Source organism: Poromitra crassiceps, assembly GCF_964638095.1.
Source record: "Poromitra crassiceps genome assembly, chromosome: 11".
NCBI lineage: Eukaryota > Metazoa > Chordata > Actinopteri > Beryciformes > Melamphaidae > Poromitra > Poromitra crassiceps.
In genome coordinates this window covers 38339758-38359688 of record NC_139643.1, presented here as the reverse complement: position 1 = coordinate 38359688, position 19931 = coordinate 38339758, and the positions used below count along the sequence as shown (strand labels likewise).

The 19931-nt window shown below is 44.1% G+C and overlaps 2 protein-coding genes and 1 pseudogene across 3 annotated transcripts; all 3 read right to left on the bottom strand.

Moving 5' to 3' along the window:
• Nucleotides 1-332: 332 nt before the first annotated feature.
• Nucleotides 333-7474, bottom strand: LOC310784628 (tissue alpha-L-fucosidase-like). Its single transcript, XM_083645634.1, has 8 exons — nucleotides 6917-7474; nucleotides 6036-6170; nucleotides 5192-5329; nucleotides 4580-4685; nucleotides 4278-4478; nucleotides 3334-3524; nucleotides 2408-2507; nucleotides 333-740 (listed from the first exon to the last, which is right to left on the bottom strand). The coding sequence occupies exons 1-8, from the start codon at nucleotides 7267-7269 to the stop codon at nucleotides 606-608; spliced, it is 1359 nt and encodes a 452-aa protein (XP_083501760.1). The 5' UTR covers nucleotides 7270-7474; the 3' UTR covers nucleotides 333-605.
• A 2501-nt stretch (nucleotides 7475-9975) lies between these two features.
• On the bottom strand, nucleotides 9976-11840 carry LOC310785016 (tissue alpha-L-fucosidase-like; annotated as a pseudogene). The gene is made up of 4 exons: nucleotides 11511-11840; nucleotides 11374-11409; nucleotides 10958-11158; nucleotides 9976-10170 (listed from the first exon to the last, which is right to left on the bottom strand). The product of its transcript is annotated as a tissue alpha-L-fucosidase-like (transcript).
• A 272-nt stretch (nucleotides 11841-12112) lies between these two features.
• Nucleotides 12113-19714, bottom strand: zbtb8b (zinc finger and BTB domain containing 8B; the record flags this gene model as incomplete). Its single annotated transcript, XM_083646243.1, has 5 exons — nucleotides 12113-13255; nucleotides 14558-14736; nucleotides 15782-16364; nucleotides 16775-17125; nucleotides 19541-19714. 5 exons carry the CDS (start codon nucleotides 19712-19714, stop codon nucleotides 12953-12955), a joined length of 1590 nt encoding a protein of 529 aa, XP_083502369.1. The 3' UTR covers nucleotides 12113-12952.
• Between the last annotated feature and the right edge of the window lie 217 nt (nucleotides 19715-19931).

Genomic DNA, 19931 nt, shown 5'->3' with positions numbered 1-19931 from the left:
AAACAAGTGGAAAAAAGCTAACTGGAAAAAGTTGTGTTTCAAGAAAGTATTCGCACTCATCAGACTAATCAAACAATGTTTTATTTAGTCATTTTAAAGGCGTACAGTACAAAAATAAAGGTGCTTTGTATGTATGTGCAAGTGTTAGATTTAAAAAACAAATCTGTCCAAAAATGAAACATTTATGAGACAGAGCAATTAACCAGGTGGCAAGCTAATTCCAAAGTATTCAATCATTAATACAGAGAACAATTACCAATCACTGAGCTGCTAAATGTTTTGTGTGACAGCAACATGGCTTAATTTCCCCCCCCCCCCCACCCAGCATCAATTGTAAAAACAAAACAACAAGCAATAAAAAATAATAACAATGATTGGAAGATTCATTTTGGCATCATGATGCCTGCATGCCTGACATGTGTGTATCAGGTTACAGTGAACCAGCATTGATCAGAAATAAACATCCACTACACCTGAGTTCTCCCATCAGCAAGAGGCGATTCACATTTCAGCAATTTTCCTCATCCATTCCAAACACATTGAAAAGCTGAGTCTGTCCAATTCTACATATTCAGCCTGGGTTTGACACGTCAGGTGTCTGAGGCTCACAGGACACCGTCCAGTCTGAGTGTCCAGGCCTGGCCGGGGGTGAAGGGGAGCTCCGGCAGTAGGACAATAAGGCCAGCACTTGGGGAGATTGGGGACCAGGACAAGGGCTTAGGATTCCCCAACATGGTCACCTGAGAGAAGGGACAAAGATCAATGACTTAAAGGGATAGTTGTGAGGTACTTGCCGACAGTCAGTGAGTGAACTACATGCAGTAGAATGCAGCCTGCGTGGTCCCAGTTTGGAGAAATGGAGACCGGCTGCGTCAGGCAAGTAGAGCTGTCTGCTGAGTGTGAACAGGTCATGAGCAAAAACATACAAAAAATGCTTCCACACTGCTCCCCTGGCATATTCCAAGTCTCCACAAGCCCTTGAAAACACATCATTTTCACCCTGTTTTTAGCTGAAATCTGCATGTCCAGCTGCACATATGGCTATATTTCAGCTAAAAACAGGGTGTAAATGACGGCTTTTCAAGTCAAGTTGGCATCTCAGGGCTTGTGGAGACTTGGATTACACCAGGTGAGCAGTATGGAAGCTTTTTATCTTTTTTTTTTACTTTTTTTTTTCTTGTGACCCTGTTCACACTCAGCAGACAGCTCTACTTGCCTGATGCGGCCGGTCTCCATTTGGGACCGCGTCGGTTGCATTGTACTGCATGTAGTACACTGACTGTTGGCAAGTATCTCCAAGTGAACTCCAGAAGATATCCAGACGTTACTCGGATGGAGTGTATGGACGAACACAACTGTCCGTTGTGAGCGTGCGGCCGTGCAAACGGATCTTACCCACCCAAGCCCCCTAGTACTATGCCCGTGTCGCTCGCAGCGCAGCTCATTTTTAAAGAGTACAGCATAATGTCCAGAGCAAGCGAGCGGGCATGTTGTGTTGCGTTTACTTCTGTTGCCCATCCCGTTTTAGCCTATAGTTCAATTGCACTTTTACAAACCATTAATGTTCCAATGCAATTTTATTTCATGAATGGATAGTTACATGGCTGAATTATTTGGAAGAGACCATGGCAATTGGTGAGTAAAAAAGTAAAAGCTGAATGGTTTCTTTTCCTCCCGGCCTGCCTTGTCTCTTGTATCATGAACATGCAACAAGATGATAGTGTTGCATTATATATTCAAGAGATAACTTTTGTGGGGAGAAATAAATTGAAAACAGGTCAGATATGTTGTCAACCTGGCTGTAAAATTGTCTTTTCCAGTGTTTAACATTACTGTGACCACTATTTGGCAGGGAACTTTTTTATTTATTTGCTCATTTGAGGGACAATGCACATTAATCAACATTAAATGTGCTCGTGTTAGCCAGATGGCTAATTGTTTTCACTCCATGAGGTTATCAATTTAATTTTGTTTTTCACTGCGTCAGAAAATGGACTTGTGGCGTGCGGGTCATTCCCGATGTTCTGCGTCAGAGTTGGCAGTCCTGGTCGGGATCAGACTTAGTAGTGACTGGTAGTGTTGCCAGTCTCCCGGCCAAGACACGTCACAGATTTATGGCAGAACGACTGCCTCGTCTGACATGGTGACATGGTGAAAGACAAAAAATATCGTGTAGTCTAAGCCCGGCATAAGGGAGGGTCGGAACTGTACTGTAAGAGGCTAACAGACAGATAGTAGACGTGTATTTTCAGGCCAGATAAAACATTGACATTTCAAATTATATGGCTCATCCACTGAATTTATACTGTAGATTTTGTAATAAAAAATAAAAATCCTGTCAATGCTTCACTGGTGGCTCATGTTGAGTCTTTACTACGTACAAAGGCAACACAAAAAGCAGGTTTACCTTGGTGGTCTCCGATGTGCGGGGTTCAAACAGATGAAACGTGGACATGGAAGGCTTGGTTGTCATCGTGGCATAGACAGTGCTGCCTTTAGAAGTATACCTAGAATCAGGATGATAGGAACTTTAGAATCAATAATCTGCACGTCAATTATTTCCTCAATCTCTTTGCTGTTTTGATTGGATCACAGTGACTGTTTATTTCTGTCCTGTACTCGACCTTGAAATTGCTCAGCAGCAGTTTTCCCCACAGCAGGATCAAGTAGGCTTCGCCATGGCCAATTTAATCCTTTAAAACTGTAATATAACTGCAACTTGTTTTACATTAAAATAACAATATGTATGACACATCATTCATGCACCATCAGTCAGATTTCACCTGAAATTGGCTTTTCAATGATGTTCAGCACAGTTCACGGTGAGCTGAGTTGTGGCTGTTAACAAATTGAGGGAGGTCATAGCTAATTCTTTAGAATTCTTCAAATCCAAACTCAATGGCTATTTTTTTAAAGTAAAGTGAAAAGGAAAGAAATTGAAGAATGAAAACAAAAGCTTTTTGCGTCAATTTGCAAAAAAAAAAGGTATGACAAAGTCTCTGAATCCAATACAATCTGTCATCAGTTTCTAAACCTGTTTAAATCCAAATGCATCTCTGACTGATGTCTTATTTGGTTGATGTGAACGCGGGTCACCAATCTACAGTATCACAGCTTGCAGGGAACATTTGTCCCGATTGCTCCCGATGCGATTTTTTTCTCTTATTTTTTGGATATGGCTTCCACACAGATTTCTTCCAATTTTGCTCTCAATTATAATGACAGAAACTACAGGATCAAATTTGGACTGACTTTGACTAAGGTGTGGAGGGTGCCATACCTTGCCATACCCAACTGAGGCCCATGATCCCCCCACCCCCCCAACTCTCTTACCAGACTGGTACAGTGCTGTTCTCGTTCTGGACCCTCCAGGGCTTGGAGGCGTAGATGGCCTCCCCGTTGATCTGCAGCCAGGCGCCCATTCCCCTGAGCCTCTCCTCAAAGAGCGGTGGGATGGTCCCATCAGGCGTGGGACCAACATTCAGAAGGTAGTTGCCTCCGAGAGCCACAGTGCGAACCAGATCCTGTACAGAAGACGGCCACTCACACACTGGACAGGAAACCTTGCCAATTATTACAGTACTGACCTGCGCGAAGGTGCTCTATACACCCGGTGGTGACAGTGACCAATGGATCAGTGTTGAGTGTTGACAGATAAAACACAGAAACACTTCCATCATCACTAATTTCAAGAGCAATTGAAATACACTGGCCTATTAGACTAGATAGATGGGTCCCTGTGGGAATATTGGGTTGTTAGGGCAGCAACGAGTAGGATATGGCTAAGAATAGACTACATTGAAAGTACTGAAGATAACAGAAGTACTGCACATGAAAGAAAATGTTGATAATACAATGAGTAACTAGATACAGTATCTGTGACAGATTTATATGTTAACAGTGTTTACAGCTTACAGATCCACAATTCACACTCTTATGCAGGCTGTCCAAATGTGCAGGCTTGGCCTTCCAAGTGAGCCAGTGAGCATCGTTAGCTGTTCACATTTAAGTATACAGATGGTAGACATACAAGAACATACGTAGAGAAATGTATCCAGATGTCCAATGTAAGCTATTCATATTCTCTAATTTACAGACAGAAATGTTACAATCACAGAAATGTGTTGAGGGCATGAATATGTGGATTGTTATCTATCCACCTTATAAAAGCCACATCTAAAAAAGTATCTTCCATAATGTGCTGTGCTATTGCCGTCTCCTCACCTTAATGATAGTATCATCTTACATAACGTGGAGCGCTCTTGCCAGCTCCTCACCTCAACGATAGTGTGCAGATCCATCAGCTCACTCATCTTCATGTTGCGGCGGTAGCCCCAGGAGTGAGTGTCCACAGATGTGCACTTCTCCCACTTGTGCTTGGGCAGCTTGCCTGGAGTGTACTTGTCCTCACAGTTGTAGTAGCCGCCATGTTTACAGGCGCAGCCCGCCCCCCACCTGTCATTGGTCACGACGGCATCCTAAGACAAGACAGATCTGATTTATAACCACTTAAAACATAAACACACAACAGGCAACCCCGCCTTTCAGAGCCTATTATGCTTGTCTTAAGGACGTTTACCTTAACAGGACTGTCATTGTAGAGCCAGGCCAGGAACTCGGTGGAGTTCCAGTAGGTATCTGGTGCTTCCCAGTCCCCGTCAGACCAGATCACCTCAGGTCTGTACCTGCAAGAAAGGGGGGTGGGGGGGGTGTAGAGAGAGCTCAACTACTGTCTACTGTCATGTTGTACTGGTACAGTATATGCCTGCTGTATCTCATACAGTACTTATACCAGCGGTCCCCAACCACCGGCCACGGACCGGTACCGGGCCACAACGCATTTGGTACCGGGCCGCGAGCCCGGTCCACAGAAAAATAAAAAAATTAATTAAAAAAATTTAATAAACATAATAGCTATACTATTATAGGCTGTGTGTGTGGTAATTGCATTGAACTTGTACTGTATGTCTCTCTATGTACTTGTCGCTGACCTTTCATGAACGCAACCAACCGTCCGCAGCAAGATTGTCAGTATTAAACCGGTCCGGTCCGTGGTGCAAAAAAGGTTGGGGTCCCCTGCTTTACACCACTGAACTACATGTATGTCTGGCCTTATAATAAAGTAGCCTTAAAGTATGCCTTAAATGCCTCATGCAACATACAGGTATCACAATCAACTGAGGCTACATACCTTACAACCATGTTATAAAGCTCTGGCAGTAGTTTATGCAACACAAATTCCTGTGTTTTGAAGCCATTCTTCTTGTCAGACAGGTAAAGAGGGTGGAACCACTCAAACAAGGAGTTGTAGAGTCCATAGTGCAATGACCTAGATGAGCGAAAAAATGGGGGAAATGAAATTACTCTGAGTCTGTAATAAGGAAACTGGCACACAAAGTATCACCTGAACAGGACATGACATATAACAGTATATCTTTATTTGTTTACCAGAGGTGCTAACAAGGTACATCCAGGAAATCCTGCCTATATTACCATGCCAGCATCACACAGGAAACTTCAAGCTGAACACCATGTGTTTACCTAACTGCTAAGTTACTAATCTAGCAATAATAATAATCATCATAATAATAACAGGCGGCGTTAGTTCAGGAGGTAGAGCTGTCGCCTGGGAATCGGAAGGTTCCCGGTTTGAGGCTGGCTCCTCCCAGTAGTGTGTCGAAGTGTCCTTGAGCAAGACACTGAACCCTTAAATGCTGCCGACGAGCAGTTAGCGCCTTGCATGGCTCCAGATGCCGTCGTGTGTGAATGTGAGTGTAAATGTGAGGTATTCATGTAGTCGATAGACTATATAAAATGTGCTCTATGAATACAGTCAAGATTAAAAGAGACTCGCGACACTGATTTGCTCCCAATGTTTTGTTTAATTTTGCATTTTAAAAGACAACGTTTCGAGCCGATGCAGGCTCTTCGTCAGGTCAGGCAGCAAACTCTACTCAGCAAACTCTAACTCTATGAATACAGTCCATTTAATAATAATAATAATAATACAGGTAATAAGTATTTTTAGGGCCCACCTGTTGCGTACGGCCTCTCCCAGGTCTCCTACCAGGTCTCTGTGAGGACCAGTGTCAACAGAATTCCAGTTCCAGGAGTTTGGAGATCCCCAGTTAGTAAACCCTTCGTGGTGTTTGGCAGTCAAGACGATATACCTGAGATTCAGTTCATGGTTAGGAAATACGTGCAATAAATACATACATAATAAATACATAATAATAAATACATACATAGATAAATAAATACATAAATACATGCAATAAAGAGACAAATAAGCTTCTTGGATACTTGAAGCAAGTTTTAATCACATCTTCAATTGTATAAACCAGTGGCCGGTTTATACAAGTGAAGATGTACATTGCTTGTTCAACTGTTTCAGTACACATGCACTTTACTTTGTGATTAAAACGTGCTTCAAGTATCCAAGAAGCTCCTTTTTCTTTTAATTGTTATGCTTTTGGCCTGCTGAGCTTTCTCATGCCACATTTGTGATTTTTCCCTATAGGAAATGTATGTTCCAGTCCAGGATAGGGTAAACCAGTGGTTCTCAACGTGGGGTCTGGGGACCACAGGTGTCCTTGAGATGGTTCCAGGGGGTCCCCAGCAAATTGATGAATTATTAAACTATTTCATTTACAAAAAGTTAACACAATTAGAGAATGTAACATTAAGAGAATGACTGTTCTGAAAGTATCATGGAGTTCTGGATAAAGTCAACTAACTGACAATTAAAAAAAATATTCTCAGATTTGGATTTGAGAGGCAAAATCTCATCAAATGGCCAGTGGTCTGTGTGTGGCTCTATTTATGTGGACTAATGACTAAATGAAAAGGTTTGATAAACACTGGGGTAAAGTAAACAACAACGTCATATGGACAAGACAGAAAAGGCTGCACTCACTTTGCACCAGAAGCCTTGAATATGTCGGCCCACTCCCCCGGGTCAAAGAACTGGGCATGGAACCCGGGCGCAAACTCTGGGTAGCTGAACCCCGGCGGGTAGTTCTTCGACATGTAGCTCACACACTTCTGGTCCGGAGGCTGCTGGCCTTGCCAATGCCACCAGAACCACTCGCTGTCAAAGGCGGGCACAGAGAACACCCCCCAGTGCAGGAAGATGCCCACCTTGGACTCGTCGTACCAGGCAGGCAGCGGCCTGGCGTCCAGGCTCTTCCAGTCCGCAGTGTAGCGGCTGGCCTGGGCTTGCAGGGTGACAAGTGCACCGACAAGGAGAAACACGCCACAGCCTAGCATCGTCGCTAATGTCACCTGTAAACTACTCCAGTTTTAAGCTAAAAAAAACAAAAACTTTAAAAGCCGCGAGGGAACTTTCTGCGGAGACCCATGGAGCAGCAAGCTTACGACGGGAATAACGTTATTTGTCGATTACTCGGCTGCTCTAGTTCTTTATTTGATAGACATTTTATAGGTTTGTTGTGTCTGTCTTATGTCTGCCACGAGAAAGTCATGTTTCCCATCACGTGACAGTAATCACATGACTTTTTTTATTTGGTTTTATTTCACGTCTGGACATTGTACCGGGGAACGCGGTTAAACTATTGCTTACAGTGTCATCAAGGCCAAAATACTTGTAATTTTTAATATGACTCATGAGTCATGAGTATGATGACTGTCTCATGTGTCTAAACTCTCACTCTCACCAGTAGTGTCAAGCCGATCAGGATAAACGATAAGACTTCCGGTCAAACTTTCAAAGTAAATTTAACTTTTAACTTTTAGGACTCTATCGCCTTAATTCAGATTTAATTTATATTGTGTTAGGCTACTGTTTGAGAAATCACAGATGCATGTTTTATGCTCTTTTCAGCCTTCGGGACCCTATAGACTAGAGCCAGCCTTGAGTGTGTCTCAATCTAGCAGGCTGTAGTTCTTACTAAAATCCACACAAAACTGTGACAGTTCACACAACTTTAACACTATACAGTACCACTACTACCTACACATACACATGATCGTTTCTCTATGCTAATAGTCCTATCCGTATGCCTCTAGTCTACATTATGAAATGTATCCTAAAGGAAAGGGGGGAGACTTACAAAGCAAAACAGCACAAGTGAAAAGTGAAGTGAAATATAAAGCTTCAATTGAAAATTATACCGCTTAAGAAAAATGCAGACTGATAATTTCAAACACACACATACACCACAACAACAACAATGGTGTATTTTTCATTAAGCATCGATTCCAGGCTCGCCTGCCCTGCAGCTCGCCGAGCTGGCCCTGCAGCTCGCATACGTATCCCTGTGGTACTCTATTATTCTCTCTCTAAAAAGCCTACTTATCATATTCCCTCTTGACTCAAGTGTGTATTATGTAGGAAGTAGTTATAGATTGTTTGTGAAATTTTGTGCAGAATGAAAATTAGGCTTCTTTAAAAGGTATCCAGAGAGTTCTGACGCTGTAGGATAACGGAGCAATTGGCCCTTTTTCCTTGAGTTGAAATATTTGAGGTTCTTATGTGACTCATACAAGTCACACGATACCAACAGAGACCACGTGACTGACCTCAAAATGTTGGGTTAACTTCCCAGGCCCTGCTGTGAATTCCAGCTGTCTTTTAGAAATGACTATATCATAAATCAATCAACTTGGTTAATTTACAATCACACAAAATTAAATGGCAATGGAACAGATTTTGTAATTCATTAAAAATTAATATAGCCTAACATGCTAGGCTACTCCCTCCAGCCTCAGAGTCCAGGCGTTTCCAGCAGATACTGGCATTGCAGGCAAGACAATCAACAGCCCAGTTGTTTGTGTCACGGGGGCCCACTTCAGCAGCACAGTAGGATAGTCCAGAAGTGTAATCTGCGGAAATGAAAGGTGTGTGTGTGTGTGTGTGTGTGTGTGTGTGCGTGTGTGCGTGTGTGTGTGTGTGTGTGTGTGTAGCGTTTGTAATAAAGATGAATTATAGTGAGTGGAAATTTACTCTGTATGTGTAAGAGTGTGTCTAAGGCTTAGCCTACTTTGGTGGCCACAGATGTCTTGGGTGATGTGAGAAGAAAAAGAGGTTTTGGACGGCCAGCCGAGCATTGTAGTTCTTGGCAGTGTACCTATAAGAGGAGCAAACTGTGGTTAGCACATAACTACGTAAGGGCCTTGAACTATCACAATGACATGGAAAATGACTTTTTCACCTGGTTACTGTAGCTCATTCTCCATGTCATAACCTATGGTCATCATAACGCATGATGTATTTACTAGGGCTGGGCGATATAGACCAAAAATCATATTTGGGTATTTTTAGGTACACAGTAGGCTATATATTTCAGTATTTCCTACGAAGTGGGTAAAATGTTCAATTGTAAGTACGGCTGGGTCATATGGACCAAATCAATCTCACAAAATATTTATTTATATATAATTAAAAAAATATATATGAATAATCATCAGTAATGTGGATATAATGATTAAGTGGGTAAAGGCAAATAATATAACAGCTAGAACAGTCTGGTAAGTTCATAAAATCACATCACCTTCCTGTCATGCAGCCTTTAAAACCAGGAATAGACAACGCCATATCACCATATCCAAAATCTAGTCTCATATCACAATATCGATATGATATTGATATATTGCCCAGCCATACTACAACATTTATACTTTCTTGTATTTTGTATCAAAATGTCACTTTTACTTGCGGGGGAAATAGTGCCTTGGTTACTTCGTTGCATACCAGTAAGCGTATAAAAAAAAACAGCCAACATTATGTACAAAGAATGTTTGATATTATTTCATTTCACACCTTTGAACTAGAAATATGTTGAATTACAGAAGCAAGACACCACCGAAATACCATCTCCTTGTGACTTTAATAGGCAAATACTTTCCATAGCATAATGTCTCTTTTTGACCAGTACAAAGGCATATTAAACTACATGTGACTTCACAGTGTTTACTGACTGAATGCTGTAGTTTCTCCATAGTCTATGTATCCTCTCACCAGACAGTGGCAGTGCTGTTCTCTGTCTGGACCCTCCATGGTGTGGAGCCATAGATAGCCTCTCTATTGATCTTCAGCCATGCACCAAGTCCCCTCAGCCTCTCCTCAAACACCGGGGCAATCATGCCATCCGCCATAGGCCCCACATTCAGCAGGTAGTTGCCACCCATCGCCAGCACATACGCCATGTCCTGAGAGCAGACAGAGAGCGATAGAGACACAGACAGTGAGACTAGTCACTGAAAAAGATGCTGCTTCAACAAACTTGACTCATTCTCAAAGGGGGGGGGGGGGGGCAACAACTCTGGAAATCTAAAAGCAACCTCAAACTCAGCCCAGACATCTGCTAGCTAGCTAGCGCTCCAGCCAACTGCTACATAACTGTTACATAAAATAAATGTGAATTCGGTGCGTTTCCATCAACTGGGTTGAAGTGAATGAATACTGTAGACTGTAAACAAAAAAAGAAAAAAAAAGGGGGGGGGGGCATTTAATCACAGGAAAAATTGAGTCTTTCAAGAATTGATTAGTATTTGGATGGTTGTTATTGTTTTTCATTCAGTGTCAGCTAATGTGGGCCATATTTCATGCTGGCTGAAGATGAAGACAAAGAAATGCTCTTGGCACTATTCCAATGCACCGATGAATGGCATATAACCATGATGCATGGGAGTGACACTGTGTATAGCATTTATACAAGGTTCTGGTGGACAGATACAGACGACATTTCAGAATGTCTAAAGTCATTTTTCAAATGTTGTCCAATCAGACTGAACCTAGTTGATGTCATAATTCATTTTTTATCAAATGCATTTATTTTGCTACTTGTCACATACTGCCTGGACAACATATTTTTCTGCCTCAAGCAAGCATACAAAGGACATTTTTATCCAAATTGACAGTTTCCATTCTGAATTTCAATTCAATACATCATCACCCAGCTTCTGTTGATGTGCATCACCTCCTGTGACCTTTCACCTTTATGATGGACGGCAGGTCCATGAGTTTGCTGAGCCTCATGTCTCTTCTGTAGCCCCAGGAGAGAGTGTCGATAGACTGGCACTTCTCCCACTTGTGGTCCGGTAGTTTACCAGGGGTGAACCTGTCAGCGCAGTTGTAGTAGCCTCCATGTTTGCAGTAGCAGCCTTTACCCCACCTGTCATTGGTCACCACCACATCCTGAAGAAGCAGCAAGCAGGGATAAGAACTTAGGGATGGGACTGGGAGGCTATACTTACCTTGCGATATGATTCGATACGTGTTATGGGTAGGCCCGGGTGATATGGTTGAAATCACTATCACGAGAAAGATTTTTCTTGATATCAATATATACTGAAGTAGGAATCAATTGATTGATTGAAGTAGGAAACCAATGTTTACTAAGCCTCTTTCACCTTGACTGGGCTGTCATTGTAGAGCCAGGCCAGGAACTGGTGAAAGGTTAGAATCAGAAAGTGGTAGGCCTATTGGTAAAATGACAGCCTATGACACTATGATTAAAGAGCCAATGAACTTACTTGGCTCCAAAGACTTGGAATATTTCTGCCCAAGTGCCAGGGTCAAAGAATTCTGCGTGAAACTTGTGCGCAAAATCTCTGTATTTGAAGCCGGTCGGGTAGTTTCTCCGCATGAACTCAACTTCTGCTGCGTTTTTTGGACTGCCTCCAACACCAGAACCACTCACTGTACTGGCCAAAGCCAGGGACGGAGAACACCCCCCCCCCCCCCCCCAGTGGACGAAAATCCCAATCTTGGCCTCGTCGAACCATTTGGGTAGAGGTCTGGCATCCAGACTGGTCCAGTCCGCTGTGTAGCTGCACAGCCCCGTCCTAATGCAAGTATCACGATAAAAGCGGTGCATGAAATTAGACCAGTGGGTCGCATTTGGGGTGCCATCATGCCGACCGCTGCTCCTACCTGCAGTGCATACATGCAAACACCCAGTCCTTTGACTTGTGGCAGTGGCATCCAGGAAGCAAAAATAACTACACCAACAAGTCTATCAGGAATGTGATCTACTCTATTGGCAACGTTGGAATATTGTATATTTTCATCCTATTTGTACAGGAGGCATGCTGAAGGAAAACGAGCGCACGCACATAGTAGAAACGACATTCTTATCCACCACACCTATACATCATATTTATTGGAACATATCCACAATAGCCCCATATATATATATATATATATATCCATAATTTTGTGGGGGAGGGGGGAACTGAACAAAACAGGAAAACGTCCATGTACATCCTCAGTCCAAGAATCCAGGAGCTACAGCTTTCAAAATGTTCCACATATTCATCTCAACTGTGCAGAGATGTGTGGCTGGAATGAAAGACTGCATTTATCATTTGAAAAGAAATGTACAAAAATCTCCCAAATTCTCATGATGCAATCTACTCGCTGACATTGATAAACACAATGTTTCCATTCAACAAGATACAAGATGGCCCTCCCGTTACAAGAGTCAATAAATAAAATAACGAAATAATTTAACACCAATATCAACATGGCCACATTTGGGAGGGGGGGGCTTTATAACAGTTCTGGGAATGGTTCCTTTGCTTGAGTACCGTAGGCTCGGGGTCACACAGTGGGCGATCTACATCATTGCTAGTCTCTTAGAACAGACGAGTTGGCTTCCGCAATTTTCAAATGCTTCCGCCATACCGTCTGTACTTCGTGGGGGAGAATCATGCACCAACCGGAATGGGAAGTAGAAAGGCGGGTTTTCCGCTCATTAGTCCAATCAGAATCGCAGAAAGGCGGGTCTTCCGCTCATTAGTCCAATCAGAATCCAATATGCCGCATTTTTCGTGAACACACGTGTCGTGATTGGTCGGATTCCGTCGAACTTCCTTCCTGTCTGAAGGTTTTTTTCCCCCAACTTCCTTGTGCATGTTCTGGGTGTGTAACGTACAGACTGTATAGCTGCATTCGCCGGATGTAGATGAGACAGTCTGTTTAAAGAGACTACATCATTGCAGACTCAGCCAGCTGCCTTTCAAGCATCTGTTTCTCTACCAAGTCCTCCACTCTGCCGACCTCCACCTCATCTACGTCATCCATAAAACTGGACCAATCCGTGCCCCCGTCCCCGCGTTCCATGGGGTCTGGTTGGCTGCCAGGGTGGATGGGGGCGGAGTCGTCGTGGGTGGTGGTCACACAATTGCAGCTGTCGCAGATGCCGAAACGCCTGAGTCCCGGGGAAACGTTGGAGCCGGTGAAAGTCCGCCTGCAGCTCTTACATGCTACTGGCCAGCAGTGCCTATGGACCTGTTGATGGAGGATACAGTAAGAGGCAATATCATATAAACTATTCTGCAGAGGCTGACACAAACATGGATAAATATCCACCTTATTTTTGAATGCCCCGCTGTAAAATAATTATGGGTACAAGGTCCGGTTTAACGTGACTTGATTGTTACAGCTTGCCATTTCCTAAAACGGTATTCTACTTGATTTGAAAACTCTGCAGGCAAGATGGCCGCCTATATACTGCCTTGTATGTAACATACCAAATAAAACAAACAGTAATGTCTTTATTTGATGTAGAATGCAGAGGACATGTAACTGTTTCGTTAAACTCGCGTTCCAGGAATATTGTATTTACTGCGCTGCTCTAAAATAACGTTACTGGCACGGGCCTCAGAGAGCCTGTTGGTCCTGGAAGCCACTCGCTTTGCGCCAGAACACAATCGATTTGGGGGTGGAACATGCCAGGATTCGAGGATCGACAGAGACGCTATGGCCCGCCTCCCAATATTTTCGGTCTATCAGAGATAGATAGAGAACGTGATAAATATAGCCACGTTATAAACGACAAACTAACGCTGGTGATCCGTATGGAAACAGTGTTACTCGAAATGGTTAAAAGTTATATCAATTTGGTCATTCAGTGGCGTTTTACTGCCATGTACAGCTAGCTAGCCGCTAACATTAGCCACAGTAGGCGATTACACATGATGATACTCATTGCGCTCAAAGGATATTTATCGACGAGATTTTTGCCAAGCTGGACCTGATTAGTGATTTGCTCCGTTCGCCTCATTGACAGTAAGTTCGCCTGCAGCTTTGAAACATTACAGACGGGTGTCAAGCTGTCAGCAACAAGGCTGGGAGGATTACACCGGAAGAAGCACCCATAGGCATCATGGCAGCTAGAAATAAGGTGGATAGGTAATTTAAGCTAAAGATAAAACTAATTCCCTCCATGGAGCAAAGGCTACTGCCCAATTTCTTCTCCGCTCACACACAAACAAGCAAAACATGGAGAGTACACTTGCTTTTCAGAACACTACTAAAAAAGAAAAGTGAGTCACCTAACTACCGTTTATCACCGGCAGCTGCTAGTAATTCCTGGCTTCATGTGTCACCACGTGTTCTTGTAACTAATGCATGTCTTCTTGACTGTAAAAATGCACCTTTATGAATGTTTTTTGTTCTCAATAGGGGTGGGCGGATCAACCAAATATCGAGACTATCGATACCACGTCAGCATCGCGATACCAGATCGATTCTAGCACGATAGGATCGCTGGCTACACAGTTACAGTCACAAACACAGCGCGGTTCTTACACTGAGGGCGTGGCTGCGGAGGTGCTCCTGCCTTGTGAACCTCTTGCCACACATGGGACAGGGGAAGGGCCTCTCTCCAGTGTGACAGCGGATGTGTCTCTTCATGATTCCCTTCTGCTTGGCAGTGTACGGGCAGAACGGGCACTTGTGGAGTTTCACTGGCACTACCAAGCCATCACCTGTAGGGGGAGAGAGAGGCCAGCAGTTCGTAACCACCTCAATGGGACAGGGCTGTAGAATCTAACGTACTCTACTGTTGTGCTGAGAGAATTTTGTGAGTGCAACACCGCATTAGTTCCAATATGCACTCAGTCGGGAACACTCTTGTCAAAGACGTGACCATTTATTGCCACAAATGGAAATACAGTTATGTTTGGTGCTGAATGATGGCTCTGCTCTTTACAGAAGATGCTCCCTGGATTAGCCAAGCAACATTCTAAGCCAAAGGTGTCCAAACCTTTTTGAATGGGGGCCAGTTTAGATAGTGTGAAAATGTCGGGGGGCCAGCTGCTTCTCACATCATATGGGTTATAAATAAAATAAAATAAAAAAATCGCATACAAATGTACTCTAAAGATTTTGTTTGCCATCTGAAAACATTAGTTCTGCATGTGCTGTTCCTACTTGGTGTTTGTACAAACTGTATGATAGTGCTATCATCGTTAGGTGAAGGGAAAACATGCTAATTGAACTTGCTTGATTAACCAATACTGTGTGGAGGGCCACATATAGTATATTTTGAGAAACAAGACGAGGGCCACTTAAAATCAGTCCGCGGGCCACAATTGGCCCGAGGGCCGGACTTTGGACATGCCTGTTCTGAGCCAATCAGGGAGCACAATGCAGAAGAGTGAGCCCAAATCAATGCATTGAATCCATGTTTAACCTTTGAGCCATGAAAGACTCTGAAGTAGAAAGGTGGAGGCTGGGTTGGTGAGGCAAAGCTTTGGCGGCAGCAGCAGCGATGTGTGTGGCAGCATTGGAGTAGCAAAGATCAGTGTAGGACGGAGCCATATTTAAATCCACCGCCTTGTTGTGAGAATGGATGTGATTGGTGAATGATTAGAAACACTGATCCAGTCAGCGGGCCGTCAGCTGATTACAGCGGGGCCCCGGGGGGCGTAGGCCTATGACTTCTGTGTCCTGCATGAACTAATGTGATGCTTCATTTTTTTAGCCAGAATAATCAAATCAGCTGAGTTTGATCTTGTCGCTTCCAGTTACCTGTGTCCTCTCCAAACCAATCAGACTGGATCTCCATGATCGAGGATCCTCCCAGCCCCATGCCTTCATCCATTCTGCCCCCTCCGCTCCCGGCACCTAGTCCATGGGTAAAGCGCTGGTCCACTCGGTCTCCAAGAGGACTGGAACCGTCGCCTCTGGCCAGCACTTCCATAAACTGCCTGGCATTCATGGAGCCGCCGTATCCCAAAGGGGAGCGCTCATTGCTGGTAGAGGGACTGGGGGGAAGTAGCCTGCTGTGATGAGGGTGATGGAGCGAGGCTCCGGCATACAAGGCTAGGTCTTTGCTGTCGGGGGACTCCACCAGCTCTTCGTCGGGGTCATACTCAATCTTGGGGTTCACTAGCTCCGGAGTCAATGCCGAGGAGGAGGAGGAAGAGAGGTTGATCTGATCTATGTGTCCCTTCTGCCCTTCTCTCCCCGAGGGGAAGTCTCCCCCCGGACTGTAGTCACTCTCTGTGTCCCTGCCGATGCCTGGAGGGGTGGCCGCGGGGACAGAGGAGGGGGTTCGAGCTGAGGCCACGGACTCCGAACCTAAACCCGTCCCTCTATCTGCCTCAACCACCTGTGAATAGAGATGAAACGGTATGAAAATTTCATATCACGATTGTAGTGACCAAACTGATCGTGGTTATCAGTATTATCGTCCTATTGTCAAAATGCGCTGAAAATGTTCAAAAAGTACTGGTACACTCACTGAAATCATTTCACAAGTTTTATATTGAAAACTCCGACCCCAAAGGTACTGATACACTCACAGAAATCATTTCGCCAAGGCTGTGCGCCTGCGTCTGGGAGACTGTTGCTAACTTTGGTTGATGATGAGAGTATTGGAGTATTTACCGTGTTTTTCAAAGCACTGTAATCGCGGCAACAAAGGTAATCGCGGTATTAACGATGTGTAAAATTTGAAACGCAATACGAACTGCCGGAAATTTTATCACAGTTGATCATTTATCATTGTTTCATCTCTACCTGTGAATGAGGCTCCACAGCGCTGCAGATGGTCGCAGCAAGAGCGGCGCTATCGGCAGGGCCCGACCCTCCATCCTGTACCCTCTTCCCCCTCTCTCCGTCCTGGACCCTCTTATCTCTCTCTCGGTCCTTCTCTTTCTCCCTGTTGCATATCTCCAGGGAGGAGCGGATGTAGCCCTTGCAGAAGTTGACCAGGTCGGTCATCTGCAGGTAGCTGGCCGCCGACATCACCTCGATGACATTGCTGCTGTTCAGAGCCAGGCGGCCAGAGTAGAGGAAGTCCAGGATGATGGAGAAGGCGTCCGCTGTCACGATGTCCAGCGATGCTGTGCTGTAGCGCTGACCGCTGTCCTGAAGAGAGATGTGAGCGAGCGAGTTCAAGGCAACGCCGAGTTAATTTACTCAAAACGTATAAAAGGCGTGACATGTACAGGACTAGAGTGTGTGCGCTAATAAATAAAATGTTCCTTTTAATCATTTGCTAATACTGGTTAACTTCAAAAAGCTTTTAACAGCAATAAGATTAAAAGGCAGCGTGGATGTAAGTTGCAGCTGTACAATGGTTTGGCCTAGTTTGATTTAATAGATCTGTGTGATGCTAACCCAGACGACTCATTTGTACCATTTTCCATCCTCTTACAATGTTTTCCCTACATAGAGCTGCCACTGTGGAATCTCTGGCACCGCTGCTGAGATCAGGACTTTTGTAAACGTAGGCTGCTCAGATGCAAATGCCCCATTAGTTGAAACATAGATTACTACCAACCATCCATATTTGTATGCCCAGTTAAAAATGTATAAATTACTCTCCCCCTACAATCAGCAGAACATGGTTCTTTTGAAAGTCATTGTTTATGTGACGACTTAATAGTGAATGACAGCTGGCTTCACACTCCGCTGCTGTTATTTAGTTTAACTCCTGCTCACAATTTTTTTTTTTTTTTACTAGTTTAAAAAGAGAGCAGTCAACAGAATAGGGACAATGTGAATCAATCATAAGGATTTATATCAATATATATCACAATATGGTTCATGTATGCAAAATCACATTAAATAATCAAATTAATGTTCATCTCATTGATTGAACCAAATGGTAACGTTACATGTGGTGTCAAAAGAAAACCATAGAACAAAACTAACACTTTCAAATAATATTCCTACCATACGTCATTTTATCAGAGCTTTTTAAGTAAAAGGTCATCAATTTAGATAGCTGAATCACGATCAACTGTATCACAATATTAAAATATATATTGTTCATATCATCACGATCATGATTCCACTGAAAGACTAGCCTGAGTTCTCAAGTCTCTATCCATGTGTCGCTCAACTGGAGACTGAAAACTTTTCCTCCCAGCTTTTGTTGTCAAAACTTGGTGGAAAGTGGAACAATTCGAGTTAAAGAAGAAATGCATCTCAGAACCAATCCAGAGTCTTTAGGGCGGCCCTTCATGCAAAAGGGCCGGTGACATGCAGAAGCCGTGTGCTTGTAAACTGATAAAAGGAATCAAATAATGTAACGTTGCTCGGGAGATCCATTTTCAAGGTTTCAAAAAGTTCTCTCCGTGTTACAAAGTGATTCTCTGTATCCCCAGTTTGTTTTACTACAGAGAGGGGGGGGGGGGGGGGGGGGGGCGTCATATCTGGTAACTTGACAAAGGGGTGTAGGGTTTTTTTAGCGGCCGTTCTCGCTGCCGTTCAAACTACTATTTTTGACAAGAAGTTCCCAGACTCATCAGGGACCACAGAAACGTTGAAAACTGCAGTATTGTTTATAGCCTAGATAACGTAAGCTTACACGTTACACTGTAGTTGCTTGTTGGATAATGAGTTCATAATATCACTCTCTCTATAAGTCAGACCAACGTCAAGTCAACGTCGGACGGACAAACCCGTCCTTATTATCACACGACAGCCCAACACACATACTGACGGTGGCCGGTGAAATATTGTTGCTAGTTCTTAACCCATTCAGGCTTGTCCTTCCTCCGGGGCGCAGGCCAGGAGCAGTGGGCAGCTTTTTTGTGTACCTCGTCCGGGGACCAACTTCAGACATTGTCGTCACTGGTCAGATGATGACGATCTTCTGCATGTTTTTAGTGGGGGTCCATACCAATGTTGTATGGAGGAACCCCAGGGGAGCACGGGGAGGACATGCAAACTCCACACAGAAAGGGCCTTTTTTGACGAGATAGCCCACCTGGACTAGAGGCACTGAAAACATGGGGGGGGGGGGGGGGGGGGGGACACCCTCAGCGTCCCAGGCAGGAATTGAACCTAGGACCTTCTAGCTGCGAGGCGACAGTGCTACCAAAATCTCTTGCTCGGTTTGTCACAGCCATTCAATTCTGATGTCAGCTGTGTGTTGGATGCCCTGCTTAGCTGGAACATGTATGGTCTGTGCAAAAGGCAGGGAATCAACTGGCACGCGACAACAGCTGTGGCTGAGGTTACAAAGTAGCTCAACCACAACAGCTTACAAAGATTTTTCTTTCCCCTCTGAGGAACTAATTTAATCTTTGCATTCCATTTCACTGGTTTCAGAGGAAGTGACCTGTTTGTTTACTTATTTATGGTGGCATTATAAGAATAACACTAACTGTAAAATGCACTTTTGTAGACACTTCTTTAAGTTCTGGATCTTAGTCCTGCACAAATGCAGAATCTGGTCACATGTACATCTTGAGAACCCTTGCAAAACTCACGTTCACCGCTACTGGAATAAGTCCCCTGGGGAAACACTGGCTTACTCTTAGCTTTGCCCACCTGCAGGTAGTGAACCAGAAGAGCCCGGAAGTAGCCACTCCCAGCAAACAGGACATTACGATGGGCCTTGAAGACCCGCCCCTCGACAAGGATGCTGCAGTCACAGAAGAAGTCCCGCTTTCGCTGCTCATTGAGCTCACACAGCAGCTTGGACAGGTAGCAAGGTACTTCCATGTCGCCACACCTCAACGGGCGCTGGCAGAGAAAGGGACGAGAGTGATAGGTTGGTTAGAAGTGGGAAGAAAAGGATTGCGATGGAAAGGACAGAAAGGTAGGTTGAGTACACCTTTAATGAAGATGAATAATAAAATGGTATTATAATACCAAAACATTTAACTCAAAAACGATCAGTTGATAAAGCCAGTTGCCAGACACTTTGGATCGATCTTGA